Consider the following 18,569-nt stretch of genomic DNA (forward strand, 5'->3'; position numbering starts at 1 on the left):
ACAGTAGTATGAGTCTGCAGGGAGTTTTTTTTAAATTTGGACTTTCAAGTCTTTATTCTTGTTGAAGGCCAGTGTGAAATGAAATCACTTCCTGTTTAGGGTTAGCACTATTTTAAAAACACTTATCATTCTGTGACACTTATCATTCAGGACCACACCTTATCTGTGAAGACGTACTGTCAGACACAGCGAATAATGGATTCAGAGGACATTTATGAAAATGTTGAACGCAGAGATATTGAGGACACATTCGGACCTCGAACACAGAATCACAGCCAGGATGAAGGAAAAGATAAAATGCACAGTAAGCAGAAAACTACTTTAAAGCAGAGATGATGTCGCAGATGATGTAGTTAATGGTGTCACTAAAGTTTGAGGAAATGAGAACTGTTATATACCATTGCAAATACTTTTCTAAGAACATGTGTTAGTGTTTCTGATTTTATATTTAACATATTATTTAATTAAATTATTTAAATATAAAAATATTTATTTTACTTTTTCAACATTCTTTGGATATTTGATCATTTGGTAATGTTTGTCTTATAAAATAATATACTGTAAAACCTCTATCTAAAGCATTATCTAAAGACAAGGGTAGATTACCTAAAAGGTTGATTTGAAACATATTTTCTAATAATATGAAGGGTATTCACCATAGACTGTAAAAAAAGATGGACGACGCCCCTTCGCTCTCTTCCATTGATGAGAACTGAAGCCGCCAGTGTCCCGACATGGCGCTGACATATTGGAACTTGAGTCTGCGCAGTAGCGATCTCGGGACCAGACCTGCGCAGTAGTGAGCAGGAAGTAAAGCCGCGAAATCAACGCTCCGCCCTCAGTCTCGCAGAATGCACTCAGGGAGAGTGCATTCTGCACACTTTTTTCAAATTGATTGCAGTACGACAAAAGGCTTGTTAAAATAAAGTAAATACAATCTCCTCAGTCCTCCGAAGATCCCAAAAAAATGTCCGTTGGTGCTTCAGTGACTACTTCGCTCAGAGAACCTGTCAATCACAGCTGTCAATCATGACGTTACACCTAGTGGTGGGCAGATCGAGGCTTCGTGAAGCAATGAAACAGTTGAACCAAATGGTTCATATTGTTTCGAGGCTTCGAATCAATCCGACACCCGTCTCAACGGTGACACCTAGTGGTCACTTGCAGGTGTTGATCTGAAACAACCTTGACGAGCCATTAAAAAAATTTGTTGTTTTTTTATTATTGTATTTTTCTAATATGTGAAGCTTGTAACCTATAGGCTCCTCACTGTGCATAATGTTATTTTGGTCCTGCAAAATGAATATTAATAAAAGAAATCAAGCCACAATGTCTCACTTTTTTAGAGATTTTTATTAAAAAATATTAATTTCTCTGCTGTGGAAGGACTTAGCCTACTTCTTTTTTTACAGATAATTTCTCCAGCCTTTGAAAAAATCCTCTTACAAGGGGCACTTGTTGCTGGCATGCAAAGATATTTTTTAGCTAGGACATACAAATGAGGAAAGATTACTGCTCTCTCTTTCCAGTAAGTTAGTGGATCATGAGTTCTGGGCAAATACGCAAATTTCAAATTCTCCTCAAATGGCGCATCATGGATGATGTATTGTTGCAGTAGGCTAGCTGCCGATCACAATACACACATCTCACTTTATTTGGGGTTTCTAAACGGAAATGCTCCCACACCACAGATGTACGGCATCTCTTCTGGGGAGCCTCCATTTTATCTATCTATCTATCTATCTATCTATCTATCTATCTATCTATCTATCTATCTATCTATCTATCTATCTATCTATCTATCTATGTATCTATCTATATGAATCTATCTATGTATCTAGATTATATCTATAATCTATCTATGTATCTAGATATAATCTATCTATGTATCTATATATGTATCTATCTATAATCTATCTATGTATTTATAGCCTATATGTATCTATAATCTATCTATATATGTATCTATCTATTAATCTAGCTTGCTATATATATTTATATCTATGTATCTATTAATGTGTCACTGTATACTCTGTCTCTAGCCTATCAGTCAATGTGTTGTGTAAATTTAAATGTAAGCCTAAATAGCCTATAACTAATCAAATCGCACTATGTCACTATATCACCAAAAATCCGCTATCTCAAAATCAAACTCCTCTCACAAAAACCCACGAGGTCAATATGCGTTGATTTCACTTTTATACAGATGTGCGATTGTGTGGTCTGTTCCCGACCCTGTCAATCAAACGCTGATTCGGCGGACCACACCTGATGAAACACTTTTAGTGAAACACTTCGAGTCTTCGTTTGGCCATAGTCACGTGACATGGGTGTTTTGAATCACGCTTCGGATCAGTGTTTCGAAACATCTGCGCTTCGGGATCTCGCAAAGCTTCGGAACGACTGTTTCGCGTCAGCCATCCCTAGTTACACCACCGCATCACGTAACTAACTAAAAAACAACTTTTTTTTTAAACAGACACTTGAACTTACATCAGCGTGATAAAAACGACAGCAAATGAAAGAAACCACCTTTGGAAAAAAGATATTCGAAGTGTAATTAAATTGTTTAGTTGGTCTCACGTCCAGTTGAATAACACGGGGAGGTTGGGGCTTATGACCTATACTAGGACCAGTCACCGGGGGGCGATCAAGACGTTTTGGCTTCACTTTTCAGGGCTTGTGCAGCACGCTTGGTATTCACTGATATCTGTGTGTTTTGTCTCCGTTTGTCAGGAGGAAGCAGGTGTTTGGTGGTGATGACAGTGTGTCTCGGGCTCATTTGTGTTCTTCTGCTGGTCCTCATCACACTGCAGCACATCACCATCACAGCAGAGAGAGACCTGTTAAAGAACACAGTTGAAGAGTTCAATCACACTATCAACAGCTTACAGGACAATTACACTGATCTAATGACTGAAAAAGACCAACTGAAGAACAACTTCAACTCTTTGAGTCAGAAGAAACTGGAGTTAGAAAGCAAAGTCATGGATTTGAGTGAAGAACTGAAGAAAGAAACATCTAAACAAGGTCAGTACGAATCTATGAAAGCCTGTTTCTGCCACAGCTGAGTAAAATGTAATGAGTAATATGATTCTGAAAGAACGTTTTTCATAATTTTGACTTAGTATGGCATTATATTAAAGGTGCAATGCGCAAGTCTCTGAGTTTTTGCAGAACTATGCCCCCTCTGGTGACAAGCGAAACTGCAACCAGAGGTGTGCACGCTCATGGACCACACGCACACGCACGCTTGCACGAGCAACTGATAAACTTTTTATGTAGCACTCCTGTAAGCAGGGCCGGCTCTAGACATTAGGAGGCCCTAGGCAAAATTCATGTTGGAGGCCCCCCACCCCCAATAAAAAAACACTTGAAACAAATATGATTCCTAACCTTTTTATTTATACAACATTTAATTTTAAAAGCAGTATATTTTTACTTACACAGTACATAAGTTTGGACACATTACTATTTTTAATGTTTTGAAAGAAGTCTCTTATGCTCATCAAGCCTGGATTTATTTGATCAAAAATACAGAAAAATAATATAGTGAAATATTATTAAAATTTAAAATAATGGTTTTCTATTTTACTATACTTTATATTTCTGTGATGCAAAGCTGAATTTAGTGTCACGTGATCCTTCAGAAAACTTTATAATATTCTGATTTATTATCAAATGTTAGAAATGGTGCTTAAAGGAGAAGTTCACTTTTAAAATGAAAATTCTGTCATCATATACTCACCCTCATGTTGTTTCAAACCTGTATGAATTTCTTTCTTCTGCTGAACATAAAGGAAGATATTTAAAAGAATGTCAGTAACCAGACAGTTTTTGGGTCCCATTGACTTCCATAGTAGGAAAAAAAATATACTATGGAAGTCAATGGGACCCAAAAACTGTCTGGTTACTGACATTCTTTTAAATATCTTCCTTTGTGTTCAGCAGAAGAAAGAAATTCATACAGGTTTGAAACAACATGAGGGTGAGTATATGATGACAGAATTTTCATTTTAAAAGTGAACTTCTCCTTTAATATTTATTTTATAACCTGTGATACTTTTTTTCAGGATTTTTGATTATTAAAAAGTTGTTTTAAAAAAGTCTTCACTATCACTTTTTATATATTTAACACATCCTTGCTGAATATTCCTGTTTTTTCTGTATTTTTGATCAAATAAATGCAGGCTTGTAGAGCATAATAATAAACTTCTTTCAAAAAACATTAAAAATAGTAATGGGTCCAGACTTTTACCGGTACTGTGTGTAGGCCTACATATTAATCAAACTTTAGGTAATCTCTTTTTTGTTTAATGAAGATGTTATTGTTGTTGTTGTTATTTTGCTGTTTTATTCAATTTATTCACAGTTCCAGAATCCCACTTCAGTAGATGAGCATAAGTGCTTTTATATTGCATTGCTACCTTAAATATGCTATACACAAATCAAGTGGAAGAGAAAGACACGATCGCTACTGAGCAGAAAAAAATATATAAACTGATATTATTGGCGTAATGTCAGGGTATAATCTAATCATCAGCAGAATTTAGAAGATAGACCCATAGATATGAGATCCTTTATTTGAAACATTTAAAAATGTTGTAGTGTGTTGGCTTTTTTATTCATTGTAGGCTACGCGCAAATTCAAAGCGTCGCGTCTGGGCACGTTAATGACGCTCGCGCTCTTTTAAACTCGTAATAAAGCGGTGAATGATTTTTCCAGAAATGACGCTGATCTACAGTACAAGTTTATATTTAGAATACATTGCAATCACTCCAAAATAGATGACGACAACTCACACACCTGCATTATGAGCTGTGCTTCTTTGTGTGCTTATTAGGCTTTTGCCTCGCAGCACCTGATGGATGCGTTCGTTACACATACTTTCAGAAGCCGGCACCCGCTTTGTAACGGACACATTAATTGGTTTAACTGCAGTAATGTTACAGTCTATGGTTAAGATAAACATCGTCACTATTTTTAGTTAATTAATAAATATTGAAATAAATTGTAGATAGGACATTTGAAATTTTTTTTTTTTTTTTTTTTTTTGTCCCTCTGTCTGGGCCCCATCCCGCCAATCGGGCCCTAGGCACGTGCCTAGTTTGCCTTTGCGTTAATCCGGCTCTGCCTGTAAGGGAGCACGTTTATCAATAAACAGTCAGACGAGATGCTTCATATCCAGAGTTTTTACTTAGAATGAATTGTGGCAATAAATGAACAATTATTACACTCAACAATGCATGAGCTCTCTTATTTATATAATGTTATACACAAGTGCATGAGCTCGTATGTACTTCCCCTTTAAATCAACGCATCCCAAGTTCACCATGAATAAATGAGTGCACTTAAAGTAGTGCGCATCCTAAAACAGCGACACTCTCTATATTCACAAGCCCCAATCTCACATAAAACACATGTGACAACACAGATCATACATCGACCTTTAACTAAACAGGGCAATTTATATAAATTCAACCGTATACATTTAATCACCCTACCGTTACATACACACATGAACGATTTGCGCGCGAACCGCGTGCTCCCCAGCTGATAACTCTAGCATTTTACATTGGATTCGCCCCGTATCGCACTTCACCCAATAATACAACACAATACCTAGCAAAAATACATTTAGCCAACTAAAAGCCAACTGAGGATCCCGTTTGAGCCCTAGAGCAGACCGGAGATCTCTCCATTTGTTGAAAGCCTTCCCGATGTTGACTCTCGTCTTATTCCGACGCCTGTCTGACTCCAATTTGGCCCTTTTGGTGGCACTAGACAAAAGTTTTCTTTTCTTTGTCTTACGTGGAGTTTGCGTTGGGGTTTGGAATGAACTACAAGCCGGTCTCTTTGAATCCATCTTCTACTTTTGTCGAAAGTTGACTAAAGTTTTGTCGCTCGAGTTGTCTTCGCTGATACGGAGAATGGCGGCGAATACACAAACCTACCAGACATAGCCAGGTGAGCGTGAACGCGCATGACGTCACGCCCAGTCTCAAATTCCGTCCCGAATCCCTCTTATTTATTTTACTGTACAGGATTATAGAGGCAATCGCAGTGATCAGAGAAGGGCTCATTCAGCCCATCAGGCAATTGTTTAAACATGTATGGGTTAGAAAAATGGGTATTTTTAACATGAAATGTTGCGCAATGCACCTTTAAGAAGGTTCCTCATAAAAGTAGGGGAGAGAAGGGCAAAACCTAACACTTTTTTTGGGGGGGCTTTCCACTTTGGGGTTCAGAGTGTCTTTTTTCCATATATTTCCAATATTTTCACACATCTGGTCCAAATATTTGGTTTTCTTTCATTAAAGGGGTCATATAATGCATTTGTACAAGCTAATATGATTCTTTAGGGTCTAAATTAAAAGTTTGTAATATACTTTAATTAAGAATTCTCATTAGTATTGTAAGAAAACACTCATTGTACCTGGTCCAAAACAACTCTGTTTTCAGCACGCCGTTTAAGTGCATGTGTCTTTAAATGATAATGAGCTTTGCTCACCCCGCCCCTCTGTTCTGTGCGTACACTGTTTGTAACACAATAACACAATAACCATAACGCGTTGTTCATTATAAACTTGGGATTATGAATTATATTGAGAACGTCGTACATAGAAAACATGCCGTAATGTACCCTGAGTGTAAACCTTAGCCACATTCATCGTGAAGCGTACAGCAAGCGATTTGCAAAGATTAATATAAAGGTTAATAAAACGTTACACTCACTTCTTCTTCTGGAGGTGCAGCAGGATCACGAATAGTTGGTACCGATCCTTTTTTCAGGAGCAGCTTCTTAGCAAAACCAGCTTTATACTGACCCTCGTTTGTAAAGCAGTCTGGTGTGTGAAAGGATTCGCGCAAACATGACAGCATTGACGTTGATCGTGGGGAATATTCCCTTCGAAAACAAACTCAGCCACTGCGTCTTCAGCGGTTCGGATTTAGGAATATCAAAATAATGTGTTCCTTATTACACCCAAGAACAGAACACCACAATCGCTTAGACGCCATTATGCTCCAGCGTATCAACAATGGGTCTCATTCATGAAACACGAGCAGAACGAATTTTTGTGTAAATCATGTGTAAAGTGGTTCTGCCGTAAATTTTCGGATTCATTAAATTGTTCTTATTTTCCAAATGTTAGTTGGTATGAAAGAAATCTACACCTGCTCCAGCCATGCGTAAATAGTGCGTTTAACATCCGAACGTTTTGCTCATTAATAAGGCTGCATTTTAATTCACCTTAATCGGGTACATATTTACACAGCATTTTGAAAAAATATTATATATAGTAATTACATACGGTTTTTCTTTTTAGTTTTATTATGAGAGCCAGTATAGCATCTGCAAATGGAACTCAAGTCCGCAAGTCACAAGTGTTGCAGTCAAGCTTCATGTCGAACCATTTTCTATTCACTTCTGGGACTGTTCGATTAACAGATGAAACTCCATTAACTGCATCTGTAATATGCTGCCAAGCTTCCTTTTTTTTAGGACCTGATACGCCACTATGTACGCTTGAAAATAAAATGTGCCGTTTTGAATGAACTTCTGATAATAAAACTTCAATTTCTGCATCTGAGAAATTTCTCTTTTTCATTCGCTTCTGAGAAGACATGTTGAAATCCTTTGTTTGGTGTCATAATATGATGCCCATACATAATTGTCAGTCGGATTTAATGGGCGGGATTTTTGGTCGGTGGTACTGGCTCATGGTCTAAAAGGGTTGTCTTTATTCTCTTAATGAGTAATGGGTGTTTTGGGCATAACATGAAATAAACCAACCAGAGTCTCATCCCCCATTCCCTTTAAATGCCAGTTGCGCTCGCACCATGGTGGATTCGCTATTTACACGAGGGAATTCAATTACATTGAAGCAAACAGCGCAAACGGATCTGCTTGTGCGCGAGGTTAACCCTCTGGGGTCTGGGCTGTTTTTGGGGCCCTTGAGATGTTCTGACATGCCCTGACATTTGTGCTTTTTTCAGTTGCATATAAACATATTAATGGCAAAGGTGTAAATTCACTCTATATAGCACAAACAGGGCTACCATAATATGTGAGCCATGTGTATGTACATGTTTTCATTTTTGAGAGAATAATGTTTATGCGTGGTTATTGAAAAAACTAAAAACTAAAATTTCTGAAATAAGGCCACAAAACACATAGTAAATATGTGTCAATAAGACTTTTGACTAATGGATGTCCTCGCCTAGAGTTTTTTCTTCAAAATTATGTGAAAATAGTCTTGCTTTATCGTTCACATAAAACCATACATTGATTTAAATTGATGTAAAACAGGTTTTGCTTGGAAAGCCAATATGCGAGGGGGGCGTGAACGAGGAGTGGTTTACACCTTAGAATACAATGTCCCACCCACTCTGCATAATGATGAGCCATTCATTCAGGTGTGACACTGACTGAGCCAAGAATGAATGCAAGGACAAAAGATATATTTAGAAGAAGACTTATATTGACCATTTAAGATTTTGCTTACATCTATCTTGTAAATATGTTTTGCTATTTTATTAAAAAGGTTACAATTACAACAATAATTACAATTTACAAAATTTACAAAAACTGTACCCAAATCTAGTCAACAAGATGTTGTCTTTCATATTTCGCCTGAATGTAACGTTGTTTTCATGAAATATTAGGGCATATTGTTAATTTGCAGTTTAATACGTTGCTTATACAAATAGCCTACATTTTATTTCAACATATTTCAGTCGAATTTTCCTTTCCTCAGTATAGCAATACAGTTTGCTAAAACATCATCATTCATTCACACACGCAATTTAAATTTAACTTCTGGCAAAGATGAAGTTGACGATAGGCTATTGACTCGCGATCTTCGCAGTAGGCTAGTGAACGCACCGGAGAAATGCACATTTATTAGGCTACATAGTTTTTTGTTTTGGATGGTTTTGTTTAGAACCAGCTTTCTGTAAATATATTTCAAATTTTTTAGACATGTGAGGCGAGTAGGCTACGATCTGGTTAATGATGATCTCCAGTTCAAGCACCTTATGTTGTGATTGCTAGCCTATATTTACTTTAAATCCAGGAAATTTGTTAATGAAAAAATTATTAAAATTAAGATACAATTGATACAAAACGAAATTCGTTTTAAAGAAAGGATTTGTAGTTTCTGTTTTGAGGTCTCTGTGAAAGTTTGAAAGTCTTTTAGTGGCTTTCAGAGCGCTCGCGTCCATAATGGAGAACTGTCACGTAATATTGTTTTTTCCTCATAAATGCGAACACGAAAAATAAAAGACAAAAGACTTTTAAGTAAAACTTACTCCGAAATTGTGTCCTCGGCGGAATTCGCTCTTCAAAATGCTGCCGTTCGTAGCCTGAGTTACAATCTTCCTCTGAGGGAACAACTTCCTCGCTGTCCAGAATCATCTGAAGGGCGTCTTTACTGGAGAAGCGTGCCATACTCAAAACGCGATGAACTATCAGTAAGTCTGATGAAGAAACTGTGTTTTTATGGCATTGATCGGGGGGGGGCGTATGCGATGCATACTAGATCACCTAAACTATTTACCATTTGAATAGCGCCGGGGGTGGGGCGGCCTCAACTCATTATAGAGATAATGAGGCAGAAGGAAAAACGGTACCTCTCCTTGCTTTCAAACGGATTACATGAGTTGAAAACATTTGTTTTTTATATAAATTACTTCATTTAAAAGAAGAGATTTCAAGATTCATAAAGACATATCTCACGTGTCTGTGTGAGAAGTATTCAAGTACTCCTCGCTGCGGACTGTAGCGCGGTGACGTCACGTATCGACGTCACGTATGTACGTCACACCTATGTGTTACCACGCATGCGCCATATCGCGGTGACCGCGCATGCGCGTTACGCGGTGACGTCACGCGTCTTTAAAACGCATGCGCAAATTTGACATAATATGCGCGTATATCCCGTTAATACTTTCTTAAAGAATAGATGTTAATGCAAACTGTTCTTTTTGTGGACAGCACCCAGAGACTATTAGTCCATTTGCTTTGGCTTTGCCATTATTCTAAATTGTTGTGGAAAGACTTTTCCCGTTTTGTTATTGATAATATTGATAAGGATTTTTCTCTACTTTAGGAAAATGTTTTGTTTGGAATTGTTAATTGGAAAAATTAGCAATTACACAAAAACTAAATATTCTTAATTAATCTTCTTTTTTTGTTAACCAAATTTTATATACATAAATGTAAATTTTCAGGTCAGAAACCACTTTTCTATGTTTTGATTACTGAAGTACAACATTACTTTGGGACAATCTCTGACTCGTGTAACAAGAAGGCTTTAAAAACAATTGAAATATGTAAATCTTTTATTATTTTCCTTTGATATGTACTTTTTTTTCTGATTAGTTATACCCGTCTTTCTTTTTGTTTATTTGTTGTACATTGTGACTGTTTATATAATGTTTTCAATATAAAAAAAAAAAACATTTGACATAATATTTTTCAAAAATGTTAATGTATTAAAAAAACTCTAAAGTAATAATGAAAGCAGCAAAAAGGAGTACATAGTTTTAACTATGCCTGATCTAAGGTAAACTTATAAGGAATTTCAGAGTATATATTGTGTAATATCTGTGTAGTATTTTTCACATTCTGTTGCACTTCACTGTGTAAATTACAAAATTACTGTAAACATTAATGGCACCTTATATATTTCTTATTTTAATCATTACTCTGTAATAGTTAATAATTGTTTATTTTTGTGCATTATATAGATTATTATAAAACATTTACTCCAATAAAGTAGTTTGAATGAAGTTAAACCAACTACATACAGTACATTGTTAATCTCTGTATCCCATTTTATGCATGCCAACGCAAAAAAACAAACTAATAACACTGATACATTTTATTTCAAAACAAAGATGATAATTGTATAAAAGAAATATGTACACATACAGATAATCACATACATATCTGTACATCAACAGACAGACACACACTTCAAATCTACTCAGCTTGAAATTCCCTTCCATCATTGAAAAAACAATCAACTGAGCAACAGCCCTCAACCTCCTTATCAGAATAAAATCCATGCAGGACTCCTTCTGCCATCACCTACAGACCCAGGTGGGCAGTCCTTGTATACTTCAGTGCAGTGCAAGCACAGAGTCAGCGAGCAGGGCACCAGGAACTCTTGCCTATCTTGCCAATATTATTGTCTGGAAAATGCACTCCAGTTCACAACACCTAATTTGTATAAAATACAGAACAAACAATATTGAATCATTTTGAAGAAAGGCATTAACATAGTACTGAGTCATACAAGGAATTTCTTTCTTAATTATTTTATACATATTGTAGGAAGATGTTAGACAAAATATGTTTGAGTGTTATTGGCTTTGTCTGTAAAGTACCTAAGAGACTTACTTTGTTTATGAACAACATAAACTAGTTTAAAATAAAAATTTTGTCAAGAAAGGTAAACTTTAGGTTGGCTTGAGAAAGCCTAGTCTGAAAGTTTGAAATAGTTTTAAAAGCTTGAAGTTTGAAGTTCAAAGTAGTTTTCAAGCTGAAAGTTTTGAAGGCAATACAGTCTACCAGGAACAGACAGACAGACAGATAGACATGACAGACAGTCAGATAGATAGATAGATAGATAGATAGATAGATAGATAGATAGATAGATAGATAGATAGATAGATAGATAGATAGATAGATAGATAGATAGGAAGAACAGACAGATTGCACAGACAGACAGATATAAATAGATGGACGGAAAGACAGACTTTCTCAAGTACCTTTTACAGTACTCACAACTTAGATTTAAAGAACTTACTGTCCAGCCATACAAAGTGGGCCTCTTCTCTGAATTTGGCCTTGCTGTCAACATCCCTGAAAATCTTGCATGTCAGTGAAAGCAAAATACAATGTTTAACTCCATTACTTTTTAATTCTTTTACCACAAATGTATTTAACATAACTTACAGTACATACAATCTGATACTGAGGAACAACATTTCTTTTGCAATGCATGCAACAATCAACTACATTACTTAATTCATTTAAGTCTTTCTGCTCTATTTGAAGACATCTTTCAAGCCTTAATTTGTTTAAAGGCGAAGACTTTTACATATTTTAAGATTTGCTGAAACACTGTCATCTTGAATGCTAACATATAGGCCTATCATAAGACATTTTTAAATATAAAACATTTATGACGCGCTCTATGGCATCTCTTACAATTAAAAGCCATTAACACAAAAGCACAATTGTTAAAACAGCATTTATTTATTTATTTTTTTATAGCTTTAAACAACAAAACATTTTACATACATTTTAGAGCCAGGGTAGCAAAGAAAACACAAATATAAAATATATATATCTATGTAAAATGCATGTATATACCAAAGCCTCCTTAATCACTCTGTTATCATACTTTAAATATCCAAAAATTACATTTTCAAAATGCAAAACAAAATTAAAGAATACATTTTCCTTAATAAACATAAACACCTCATACCATTTTTTCACATGACTACAATGCCAGAAAATGTGGGTTCTGTTTCCAAGTGCAAAGAGCAAAAAGTACAACTTACTTTTTGTAACAATGTCTAAAAGCATAATTGCTTATTGGCTATGTTATTGACTTACTGCCATCGAATCCATCGCCAGAAGTGATTGAAAAAAACTGCGCGTGCGCACGTGTGAATGATAAACAGACTTCGCGCATGCGTGGTAACACATACGTGACGTACATACGTGACGTAACCGCGCTACAGTCTGCAGCGAGGGGTGTCTCGAAGTATTCGGTGAGTTATTGTTCATTTTCGGACGCGTTTCAGAATGGACTACACTGACAGAGAGAAGGCAGAACTCGCTTCGTGTTTATTTTTCTTTATTTGGCGAAAAGCTCAACACTTTGTTTTTATTATGAGTATACACAAAAATAATACACATTTAACAGAATCGATTGATGTACGAAACTCCTATGAAAAATCAAAGTCAACAGAGTATTTATGAGTTTATTTTACACTGATAAAAAAAAAGCGAGCTGGTATCGCCGGCGATACCGTAGACCTCAGGGGGTTAATGAGCCATTCGCGTGTCACCTATAGCCACAAGAAAGAATGCAAGAGCAATATATATATATATTGTGTATACTCATAATAAAAACAAAGTGTTGAGCTTTTCGCCAAATAAAGAAAAATATTATATATATATTTCTATATATATATAGAGAAATATATATATATATATATATATATATATATATATATATATATATATATATATATATATATTCTACCAAATTGGTTCACAGGTCAATTTTTTTTTTTTTTTACAAATTTTGCTTGCAAATTGTATAATATCCAAGGAAAACATGTCTAGTAATTGTGCAGTTAATTCTCATACTGTATTTTCAGTTTTGGAATATGTATCCTCTCCCCAAATTTGTCAATAATAAAACACAATAAAAATTATTTAAAGAAAAGGCTTATATTTACCTTTTAAAATTTGTTTACATCTACCTTGTAAATATATATTTTTTATTAAAAAGGTTACAATTACAACAACAATTGAAGTGTAATCTTTCTTTGTAAAAACTAAAGTATACATTTTATCATACATATTTCAAAGTTAAGGATTCATTACTTCGACTATAGCCTACATTGACAAAACATACTATATTTAACATATTAGCAAAAATTGGCAAACAAAAGCTTATTTGAGGTGGCAGATATTTTACAGTAAAAATGTGTAATCTATCCAAAACTAATCAACGTAATGTTGTCTTTCATTTGTCTGTAACATAGGTCTTTCGTTTTTATTATAAGGAATATAAATGTTAATTTGCAGTTGAATACGTTGCTTATACAAATACATTTTATTTCAACATATTTCAGTCGATTTTTACTCAGTATAGCAAAATAGTTTGCTAAAAGCAGATCATTCATTCACACACAGAAACGCAATTCAAATTTAAACCATCTTTTTGCGAGTTGTGGTAAACAGCGCATCTCTGCCGTTCATTCATTCACACAGAAACGCGATTTACTTGAGAATGAAAAAAAACTTACTACAGTATTCCATCCGTTGCTCCTCGAAATACCAGCACTTCTGAGGTACGTTTTCCATTAGTATTATTCCTCACAGCGCTGCGAGACAGTGTAGACAAGTACACTTATCTGAATAAACTTGATGTGTTTTCTCGAGCTGATATGTGGGCGTTCACAGTTTGCATGGATCGCCTCAGTCATTTGCGTTTGAATAGCGCGCGCTCTCCGTGGGCGGGGCCGATTAAAACGTAATGAGCTGAGATGAGCTCGACTGGAATCGCTCTCTTTTAATACAGATTTCACAAGATGAGAATATTTGTTTTTTATATAAATTACTTCATTTAAAAGAAGAGAATTCAAGCTTCATGCCTGTGTGTCTGTATGCCTGTTTGACTGAGTATTCGCTGAGTTATTGTTCATTTTCGGACGCGTTTCAGAATGGACTTCACTGGCAGAGAGAAGGCAGAACTCGCTTCGTGTTTATTTTTCTTTATTTGGCAAAAAGCACAACACTTTGTTTTTATTGTGAGTATACACAAAAATAATACACATTTAACAGAATCGATTGATGTATGAAACTCCTATGGAAAATCAAAGTCAACAGAGTATTTATGAGTTTCTTTTACACTGATAAAAAAAAAGCGAGCTGGTATCGCCGGCGATACAGCCGACCTCAGGGGGTTAATTTCTGCTCTATCGTCTCACCTGTTTCTCCTTTCCCCCTGATGCTTCCTGCTATTTCTAACCCTCTCTTTCTTTGCCTCTTTGTCAGTTTCTTCCAAGCTATCAATGCAGATAACGCTTCTCTTACCTCTCTTGTCGAGTCGAGTCGAGTCTTGTCCTGTCCTGTGTAGTTCATGTGGAAGCCTCTCCTCAAGCCGGTATATTTATCCTTTCTCTTACTCGCTCACTGAACTCTGCCCTGCCAATTCAGACGCTGTGTTCCTGGCCAGACGCTGTATCCAGGCTACGGTACCCTATCTCTTGGCAGGCTTCGCCTCACTCTGCAGTCTCCACTGGGACCTCTACTTCGCCTAACGCATTGCTGCGCATCAAGAGTTCCAGTTACAAGTTATTTGCTATCTGCAGTTTTTGTTCTATTTCTACGAGCGAAGTTTTCTGTTTGACTGTTACCTGAGAATCCTGAGAAGATTTATGTTCCTTATTGATTCAGTGATTCGCTTCTCATTTTCATTAAAGACTGAATAATTGTGAATCTCGCTTTTTGGTCCTCTATCTCTCACCTCACAACATTACTTGTCAGTAAAATAAAGGTTGTATCTCATCAAAAGAAGTTTCTCAAATCGCTTGCTGGAAAGTATGTTTCTCTTTGGGGTCAGCACAAGATACCATAAACTGAAAAGTCTTTCTAGAGGAGCACTCGATGGTGTTGGAGTGTTGTACTTCCGGCAATTCCACAGTCGACAAGGGCAGCATTTCCTCCACCACATACATATGCTGCTACACCTCTCTTCACCTGTCCAGAAGTGACCTTACCTCCCGATCCTGAACAAAAATCCAGTCTAGCTTGTTAAGGCGAGGTTGCACCGCTCTCGTCTCGGGCGTGGGTATATCCTCCTTGGCGACGAGTTTTGTCACAGAATGCATTCTGTTCAAGTGCTTCAATAAATTGCTGGTCAAGATAATAGTGGTAGAAAGTTCTTTAGAAATTGCACACAGTTTGCATTTAACAGTTATATTTTTGTTTTTACACTCAATGAAATCAAAATAATGTTTATATTTCCACTTGAAGAAACAACTACCACACTCGTCTGCGTCCATTTCAGCAGCACGCGTTCTCCGGTGATTCACTAAAACGCTTGCTCATTAACTGACACAGCCGCACCAAACGTGATTAGAAATGCATTTTACTTAATAGTTTTTCTTAACAATACATTTGTAACACAAGCAACTCAATTTTATTGACATCAGTAACTAATAAAATTACATAAATGTTAAATGTAATGCGTCACACAACTGCATTATCAGGAAAAGTAATTAAAATACAGTAATGCGTTATACCTAACTCTGTTTATAAGGTCCAAGATCCCAAGCTAATGTAACACTAATCATAATTATGGTGACTTCAAAACAATTACAGCACTAAACAATATAATTCCTTACAGTGGCATGGTTAAAGACAACTTTATAATTTGAATTCACAGTAAAACAAGAGCAGTAAATTACTGTGATGTCAGCATCATTTTGCTGTTGTTGGTTATTTTTTACTTGATCTACTTGGAATCTCTAAGTGAAACTGTAATTTGAAATTTTGAGAGGATTGCTGCTATTCCTCTTTCAATTAAAGCTCTAGTTAGAGGTAGTCCACATATAGAAGAGAGCATTACTGCACCTCCAGCAGTTACTGCTCCTATGATTAAAACTTCAGACACTGTCAGTCCAGCAGAGGCCAGAAATAAACCTCCAGCAGTTACTGCTCCTATGATTAAAACTTCAGACACTGTCAGTCCAGCAGAGGCCAGAAGTAACCCTCCAGCGGTTACTGCTCCTGAGATTAAAGCTGTGCGTAGTGACGCTCCACCAGTAGCGGCCAGTGCTGCACCTCCAACTCCTGCTATACTTGCTCCCAGTATGACTGTCTCTTTAACCTTGTTCCACAGCCTCATTCTTTCATCCTCCCTTATCCTTTCTTCCTCTTCCAACTTCCGTTTCTTCTCTTCCTCTCTCTGCATCTTCTCTTCTTCCTCTATTTTCCTCTGAGCTTCCTTGTACATCTCCTTTGTGTAATGCTCTCCTCCGTTCGCCTTCACCATTCTCTCTATCTTCTCCAGCAGTTCAGTGACCTGTGATCGATTTTCTTCATCTGTGTTATTGAACACACAATAACCACCTTCACACTGTCTGACTAGCTTTTTAAACTGCTTATTTTCTGCCAGAATCTCCTCCATGGGTATTTTTAACTGATCTCCTCTAGTGAACAGAACGATTGTGTAACATGCAGCTTTTTCTCCAAAGTTCTTCTGAATCAACTTTACAGTGTTTTTCTCCTCATCTGTGAACCTCACGTCCAGTCTGATGACCAGCAGAAACACATGAGGGCCAGGAGCAGACATGATGACACACTTTTCAATCTCATTCTTTCGATCTACTTCACAGATTTTTGTATCAAACAGTCCTGGAGTGTCAGTTACTGAGATGATTCGACCCTCTACCCTCTGCTTATACTGTTGGCAAGTCTTAGTCACAGATTCAGTAGAAAATTCTTCTTTAAAAACCTTCTGTCCCAGGATAGTGCTTTCTGTTGCACTCTTTCCAGCTCCAGTTTTACCAACCATCACGATCCTGAGATCTGTGTGCTCACTGGGTTTAGAGTGCTTTATAGACTCTGAGACTGATGCACAGACAGCTTTAGAGCAGAAAAAATAAGATAAATGTACATTTCAAGAAATGTCATGATATTTGGGAAAAGTGTAATAAAATGCAATGTCTTACCTGTGGGGTTTGATTGTTGTTCTGTTGCTGTCATTTGTTTCTTCTGGCCCAATTTTCCTGTTCCACTCATTTTCCAGCATTTTTCTGGTTTCTGGCCTCTACTCTCTCCTGTTTTTTCCAATAAGCTTCTCAGTGATTTCACTGATTGTTCATACACCTCCTCTTCATCATTCTTGTTTTCTTGTGGAACTCTAGAACATCTGTCTTGCATTCTCTCAGTTTTGTTTGTTTCATGATAAAAAAAATATTTCTTTTCAAATACAATATTTGTGTCTTTGACAAATCTTTTGTCTTTTAATTTATGCAATTCATTTATTTCCTGGACTATTTTTATTCGCTGATTCTCTTGCTCTTTTTTTTCTGTAATTTTCTTCCTCTTGTTTTTTCCTTTCTTTTGTGCTCTTTATTGGGAACTTAAAGTAAATCTCGTTGTCATTCTGTTTGATTTCATCAATCTTATCTAGAAGCTTTGTGATGTTAGTTGGATCAATTACAGTTTTCCTGTTGATCACATGGTAATTATTCCTGCAATAGCTGACTAGATCCCGAAATGTTCTACTAAACGTTATAATCATCCATTCTGCTCTTGACATATTTTCTCCTCCAGTAACCAGCACCATTGTGAACCTCAAAGCTTGAGCTCCAAAGTTCTCCTGGATTTGCTCCACAATGTTCCTATAATCATCTTTAAAGTTCCCCAGGTTTACGATGAGCAGGAAGACGTGAGGACCAGGATCAGAGAGATCCAGACTCTTCATCATCTGCTTCTTCATCTCTTCATCAGTCAGTTGAGTGTTGAAGAATCCTGGAGTGTCGATGATGGAGATGTTTCTGTCTTCTACTCTTCCTCTCTGTATCTCACTCTCTCTGGTTCTGCTCTCTTTAAATGCCTTTTTTCCCAGTATTGCATTTCCTATTGGACTCTTTCCAGCTCCAGAGACTCCCAGTAACACAATCCTCAGATCATGTGCACCACCTGTCAAACAGTTCATGTCATTAACCTGAGCTCTTGGTGATTTACAGATGCTTCTATGATTCTAACATGCTTGTTTTTCAGCCACAGATATTCTTTGCTATT

General features: G+C 36.5%; 2 protein-coding genes across 2 annotated transcripts; one reads left to right on the forward strand and one right to left on the reverse strand.

Annotated features, from left to right (window-relative positions):
- Window positions 1-184: 184 nt before the first annotated feature.
- Window positions 185-15,202, forward strand: LOC309493866 (uncharacterized protein). Its single transcript, XM_082163141.1, has 3 exons — window positions 185-304; window positions 2,737-3,030; window positions 14,973-15,202. The coding sequence occupies exons 1-3, from the start codon at window positions 196-198 to the stop codon at window positions 15,074-15,076; spliced, it is 507 nt and encodes a 168-aa protein (XP_082019267.1). The 5' UTR covers window positions 185-195; the 3' UTR covers window positions 15,077-15,202.
- Window positions 15,203-16,272: 1,070 nt separating this feature from the next.
- Window positions 16,273-17,549, reverse strand: LOC309494731 (GTPase IMAP family member 7-like; the record flags this gene model as incomplete). Its single annotated transcript, XM_082164144.1, has 3 exons — window positions 17,492-17,549; window positions 16,461-17,405; window positions 16,273-16,391 (listed from the first exon to the last, which is right to left on the reverse strand). The coding sequence occupies exons 1-3, from the start codon at window positions 17,523-17,525 to the stop codon at window positions 16,273-16,275; spliced, it is 1,098 nt and encodes a 365-aa protein (XP_082020270.1). The 5' UTR covers window positions 17,526-17,549.
- Window positions 17,550-18,569: the final 1,020 nt, after the last annotated feature.

The sequence above is a fragment of the Leuciscus leuciscus genome (genome assembly GCF_965113295.1).
Source record: "Leuciscus leuciscus genome assembly, chromosome: 3".
Classification (NCBI taxonomy): domain Eukaryota; kingdom Metazoa; phylum Chordata; class Actinopteri; order Cypriniformes; family Leuciscidae; genus Leuciscus; species Leuciscus leuciscus.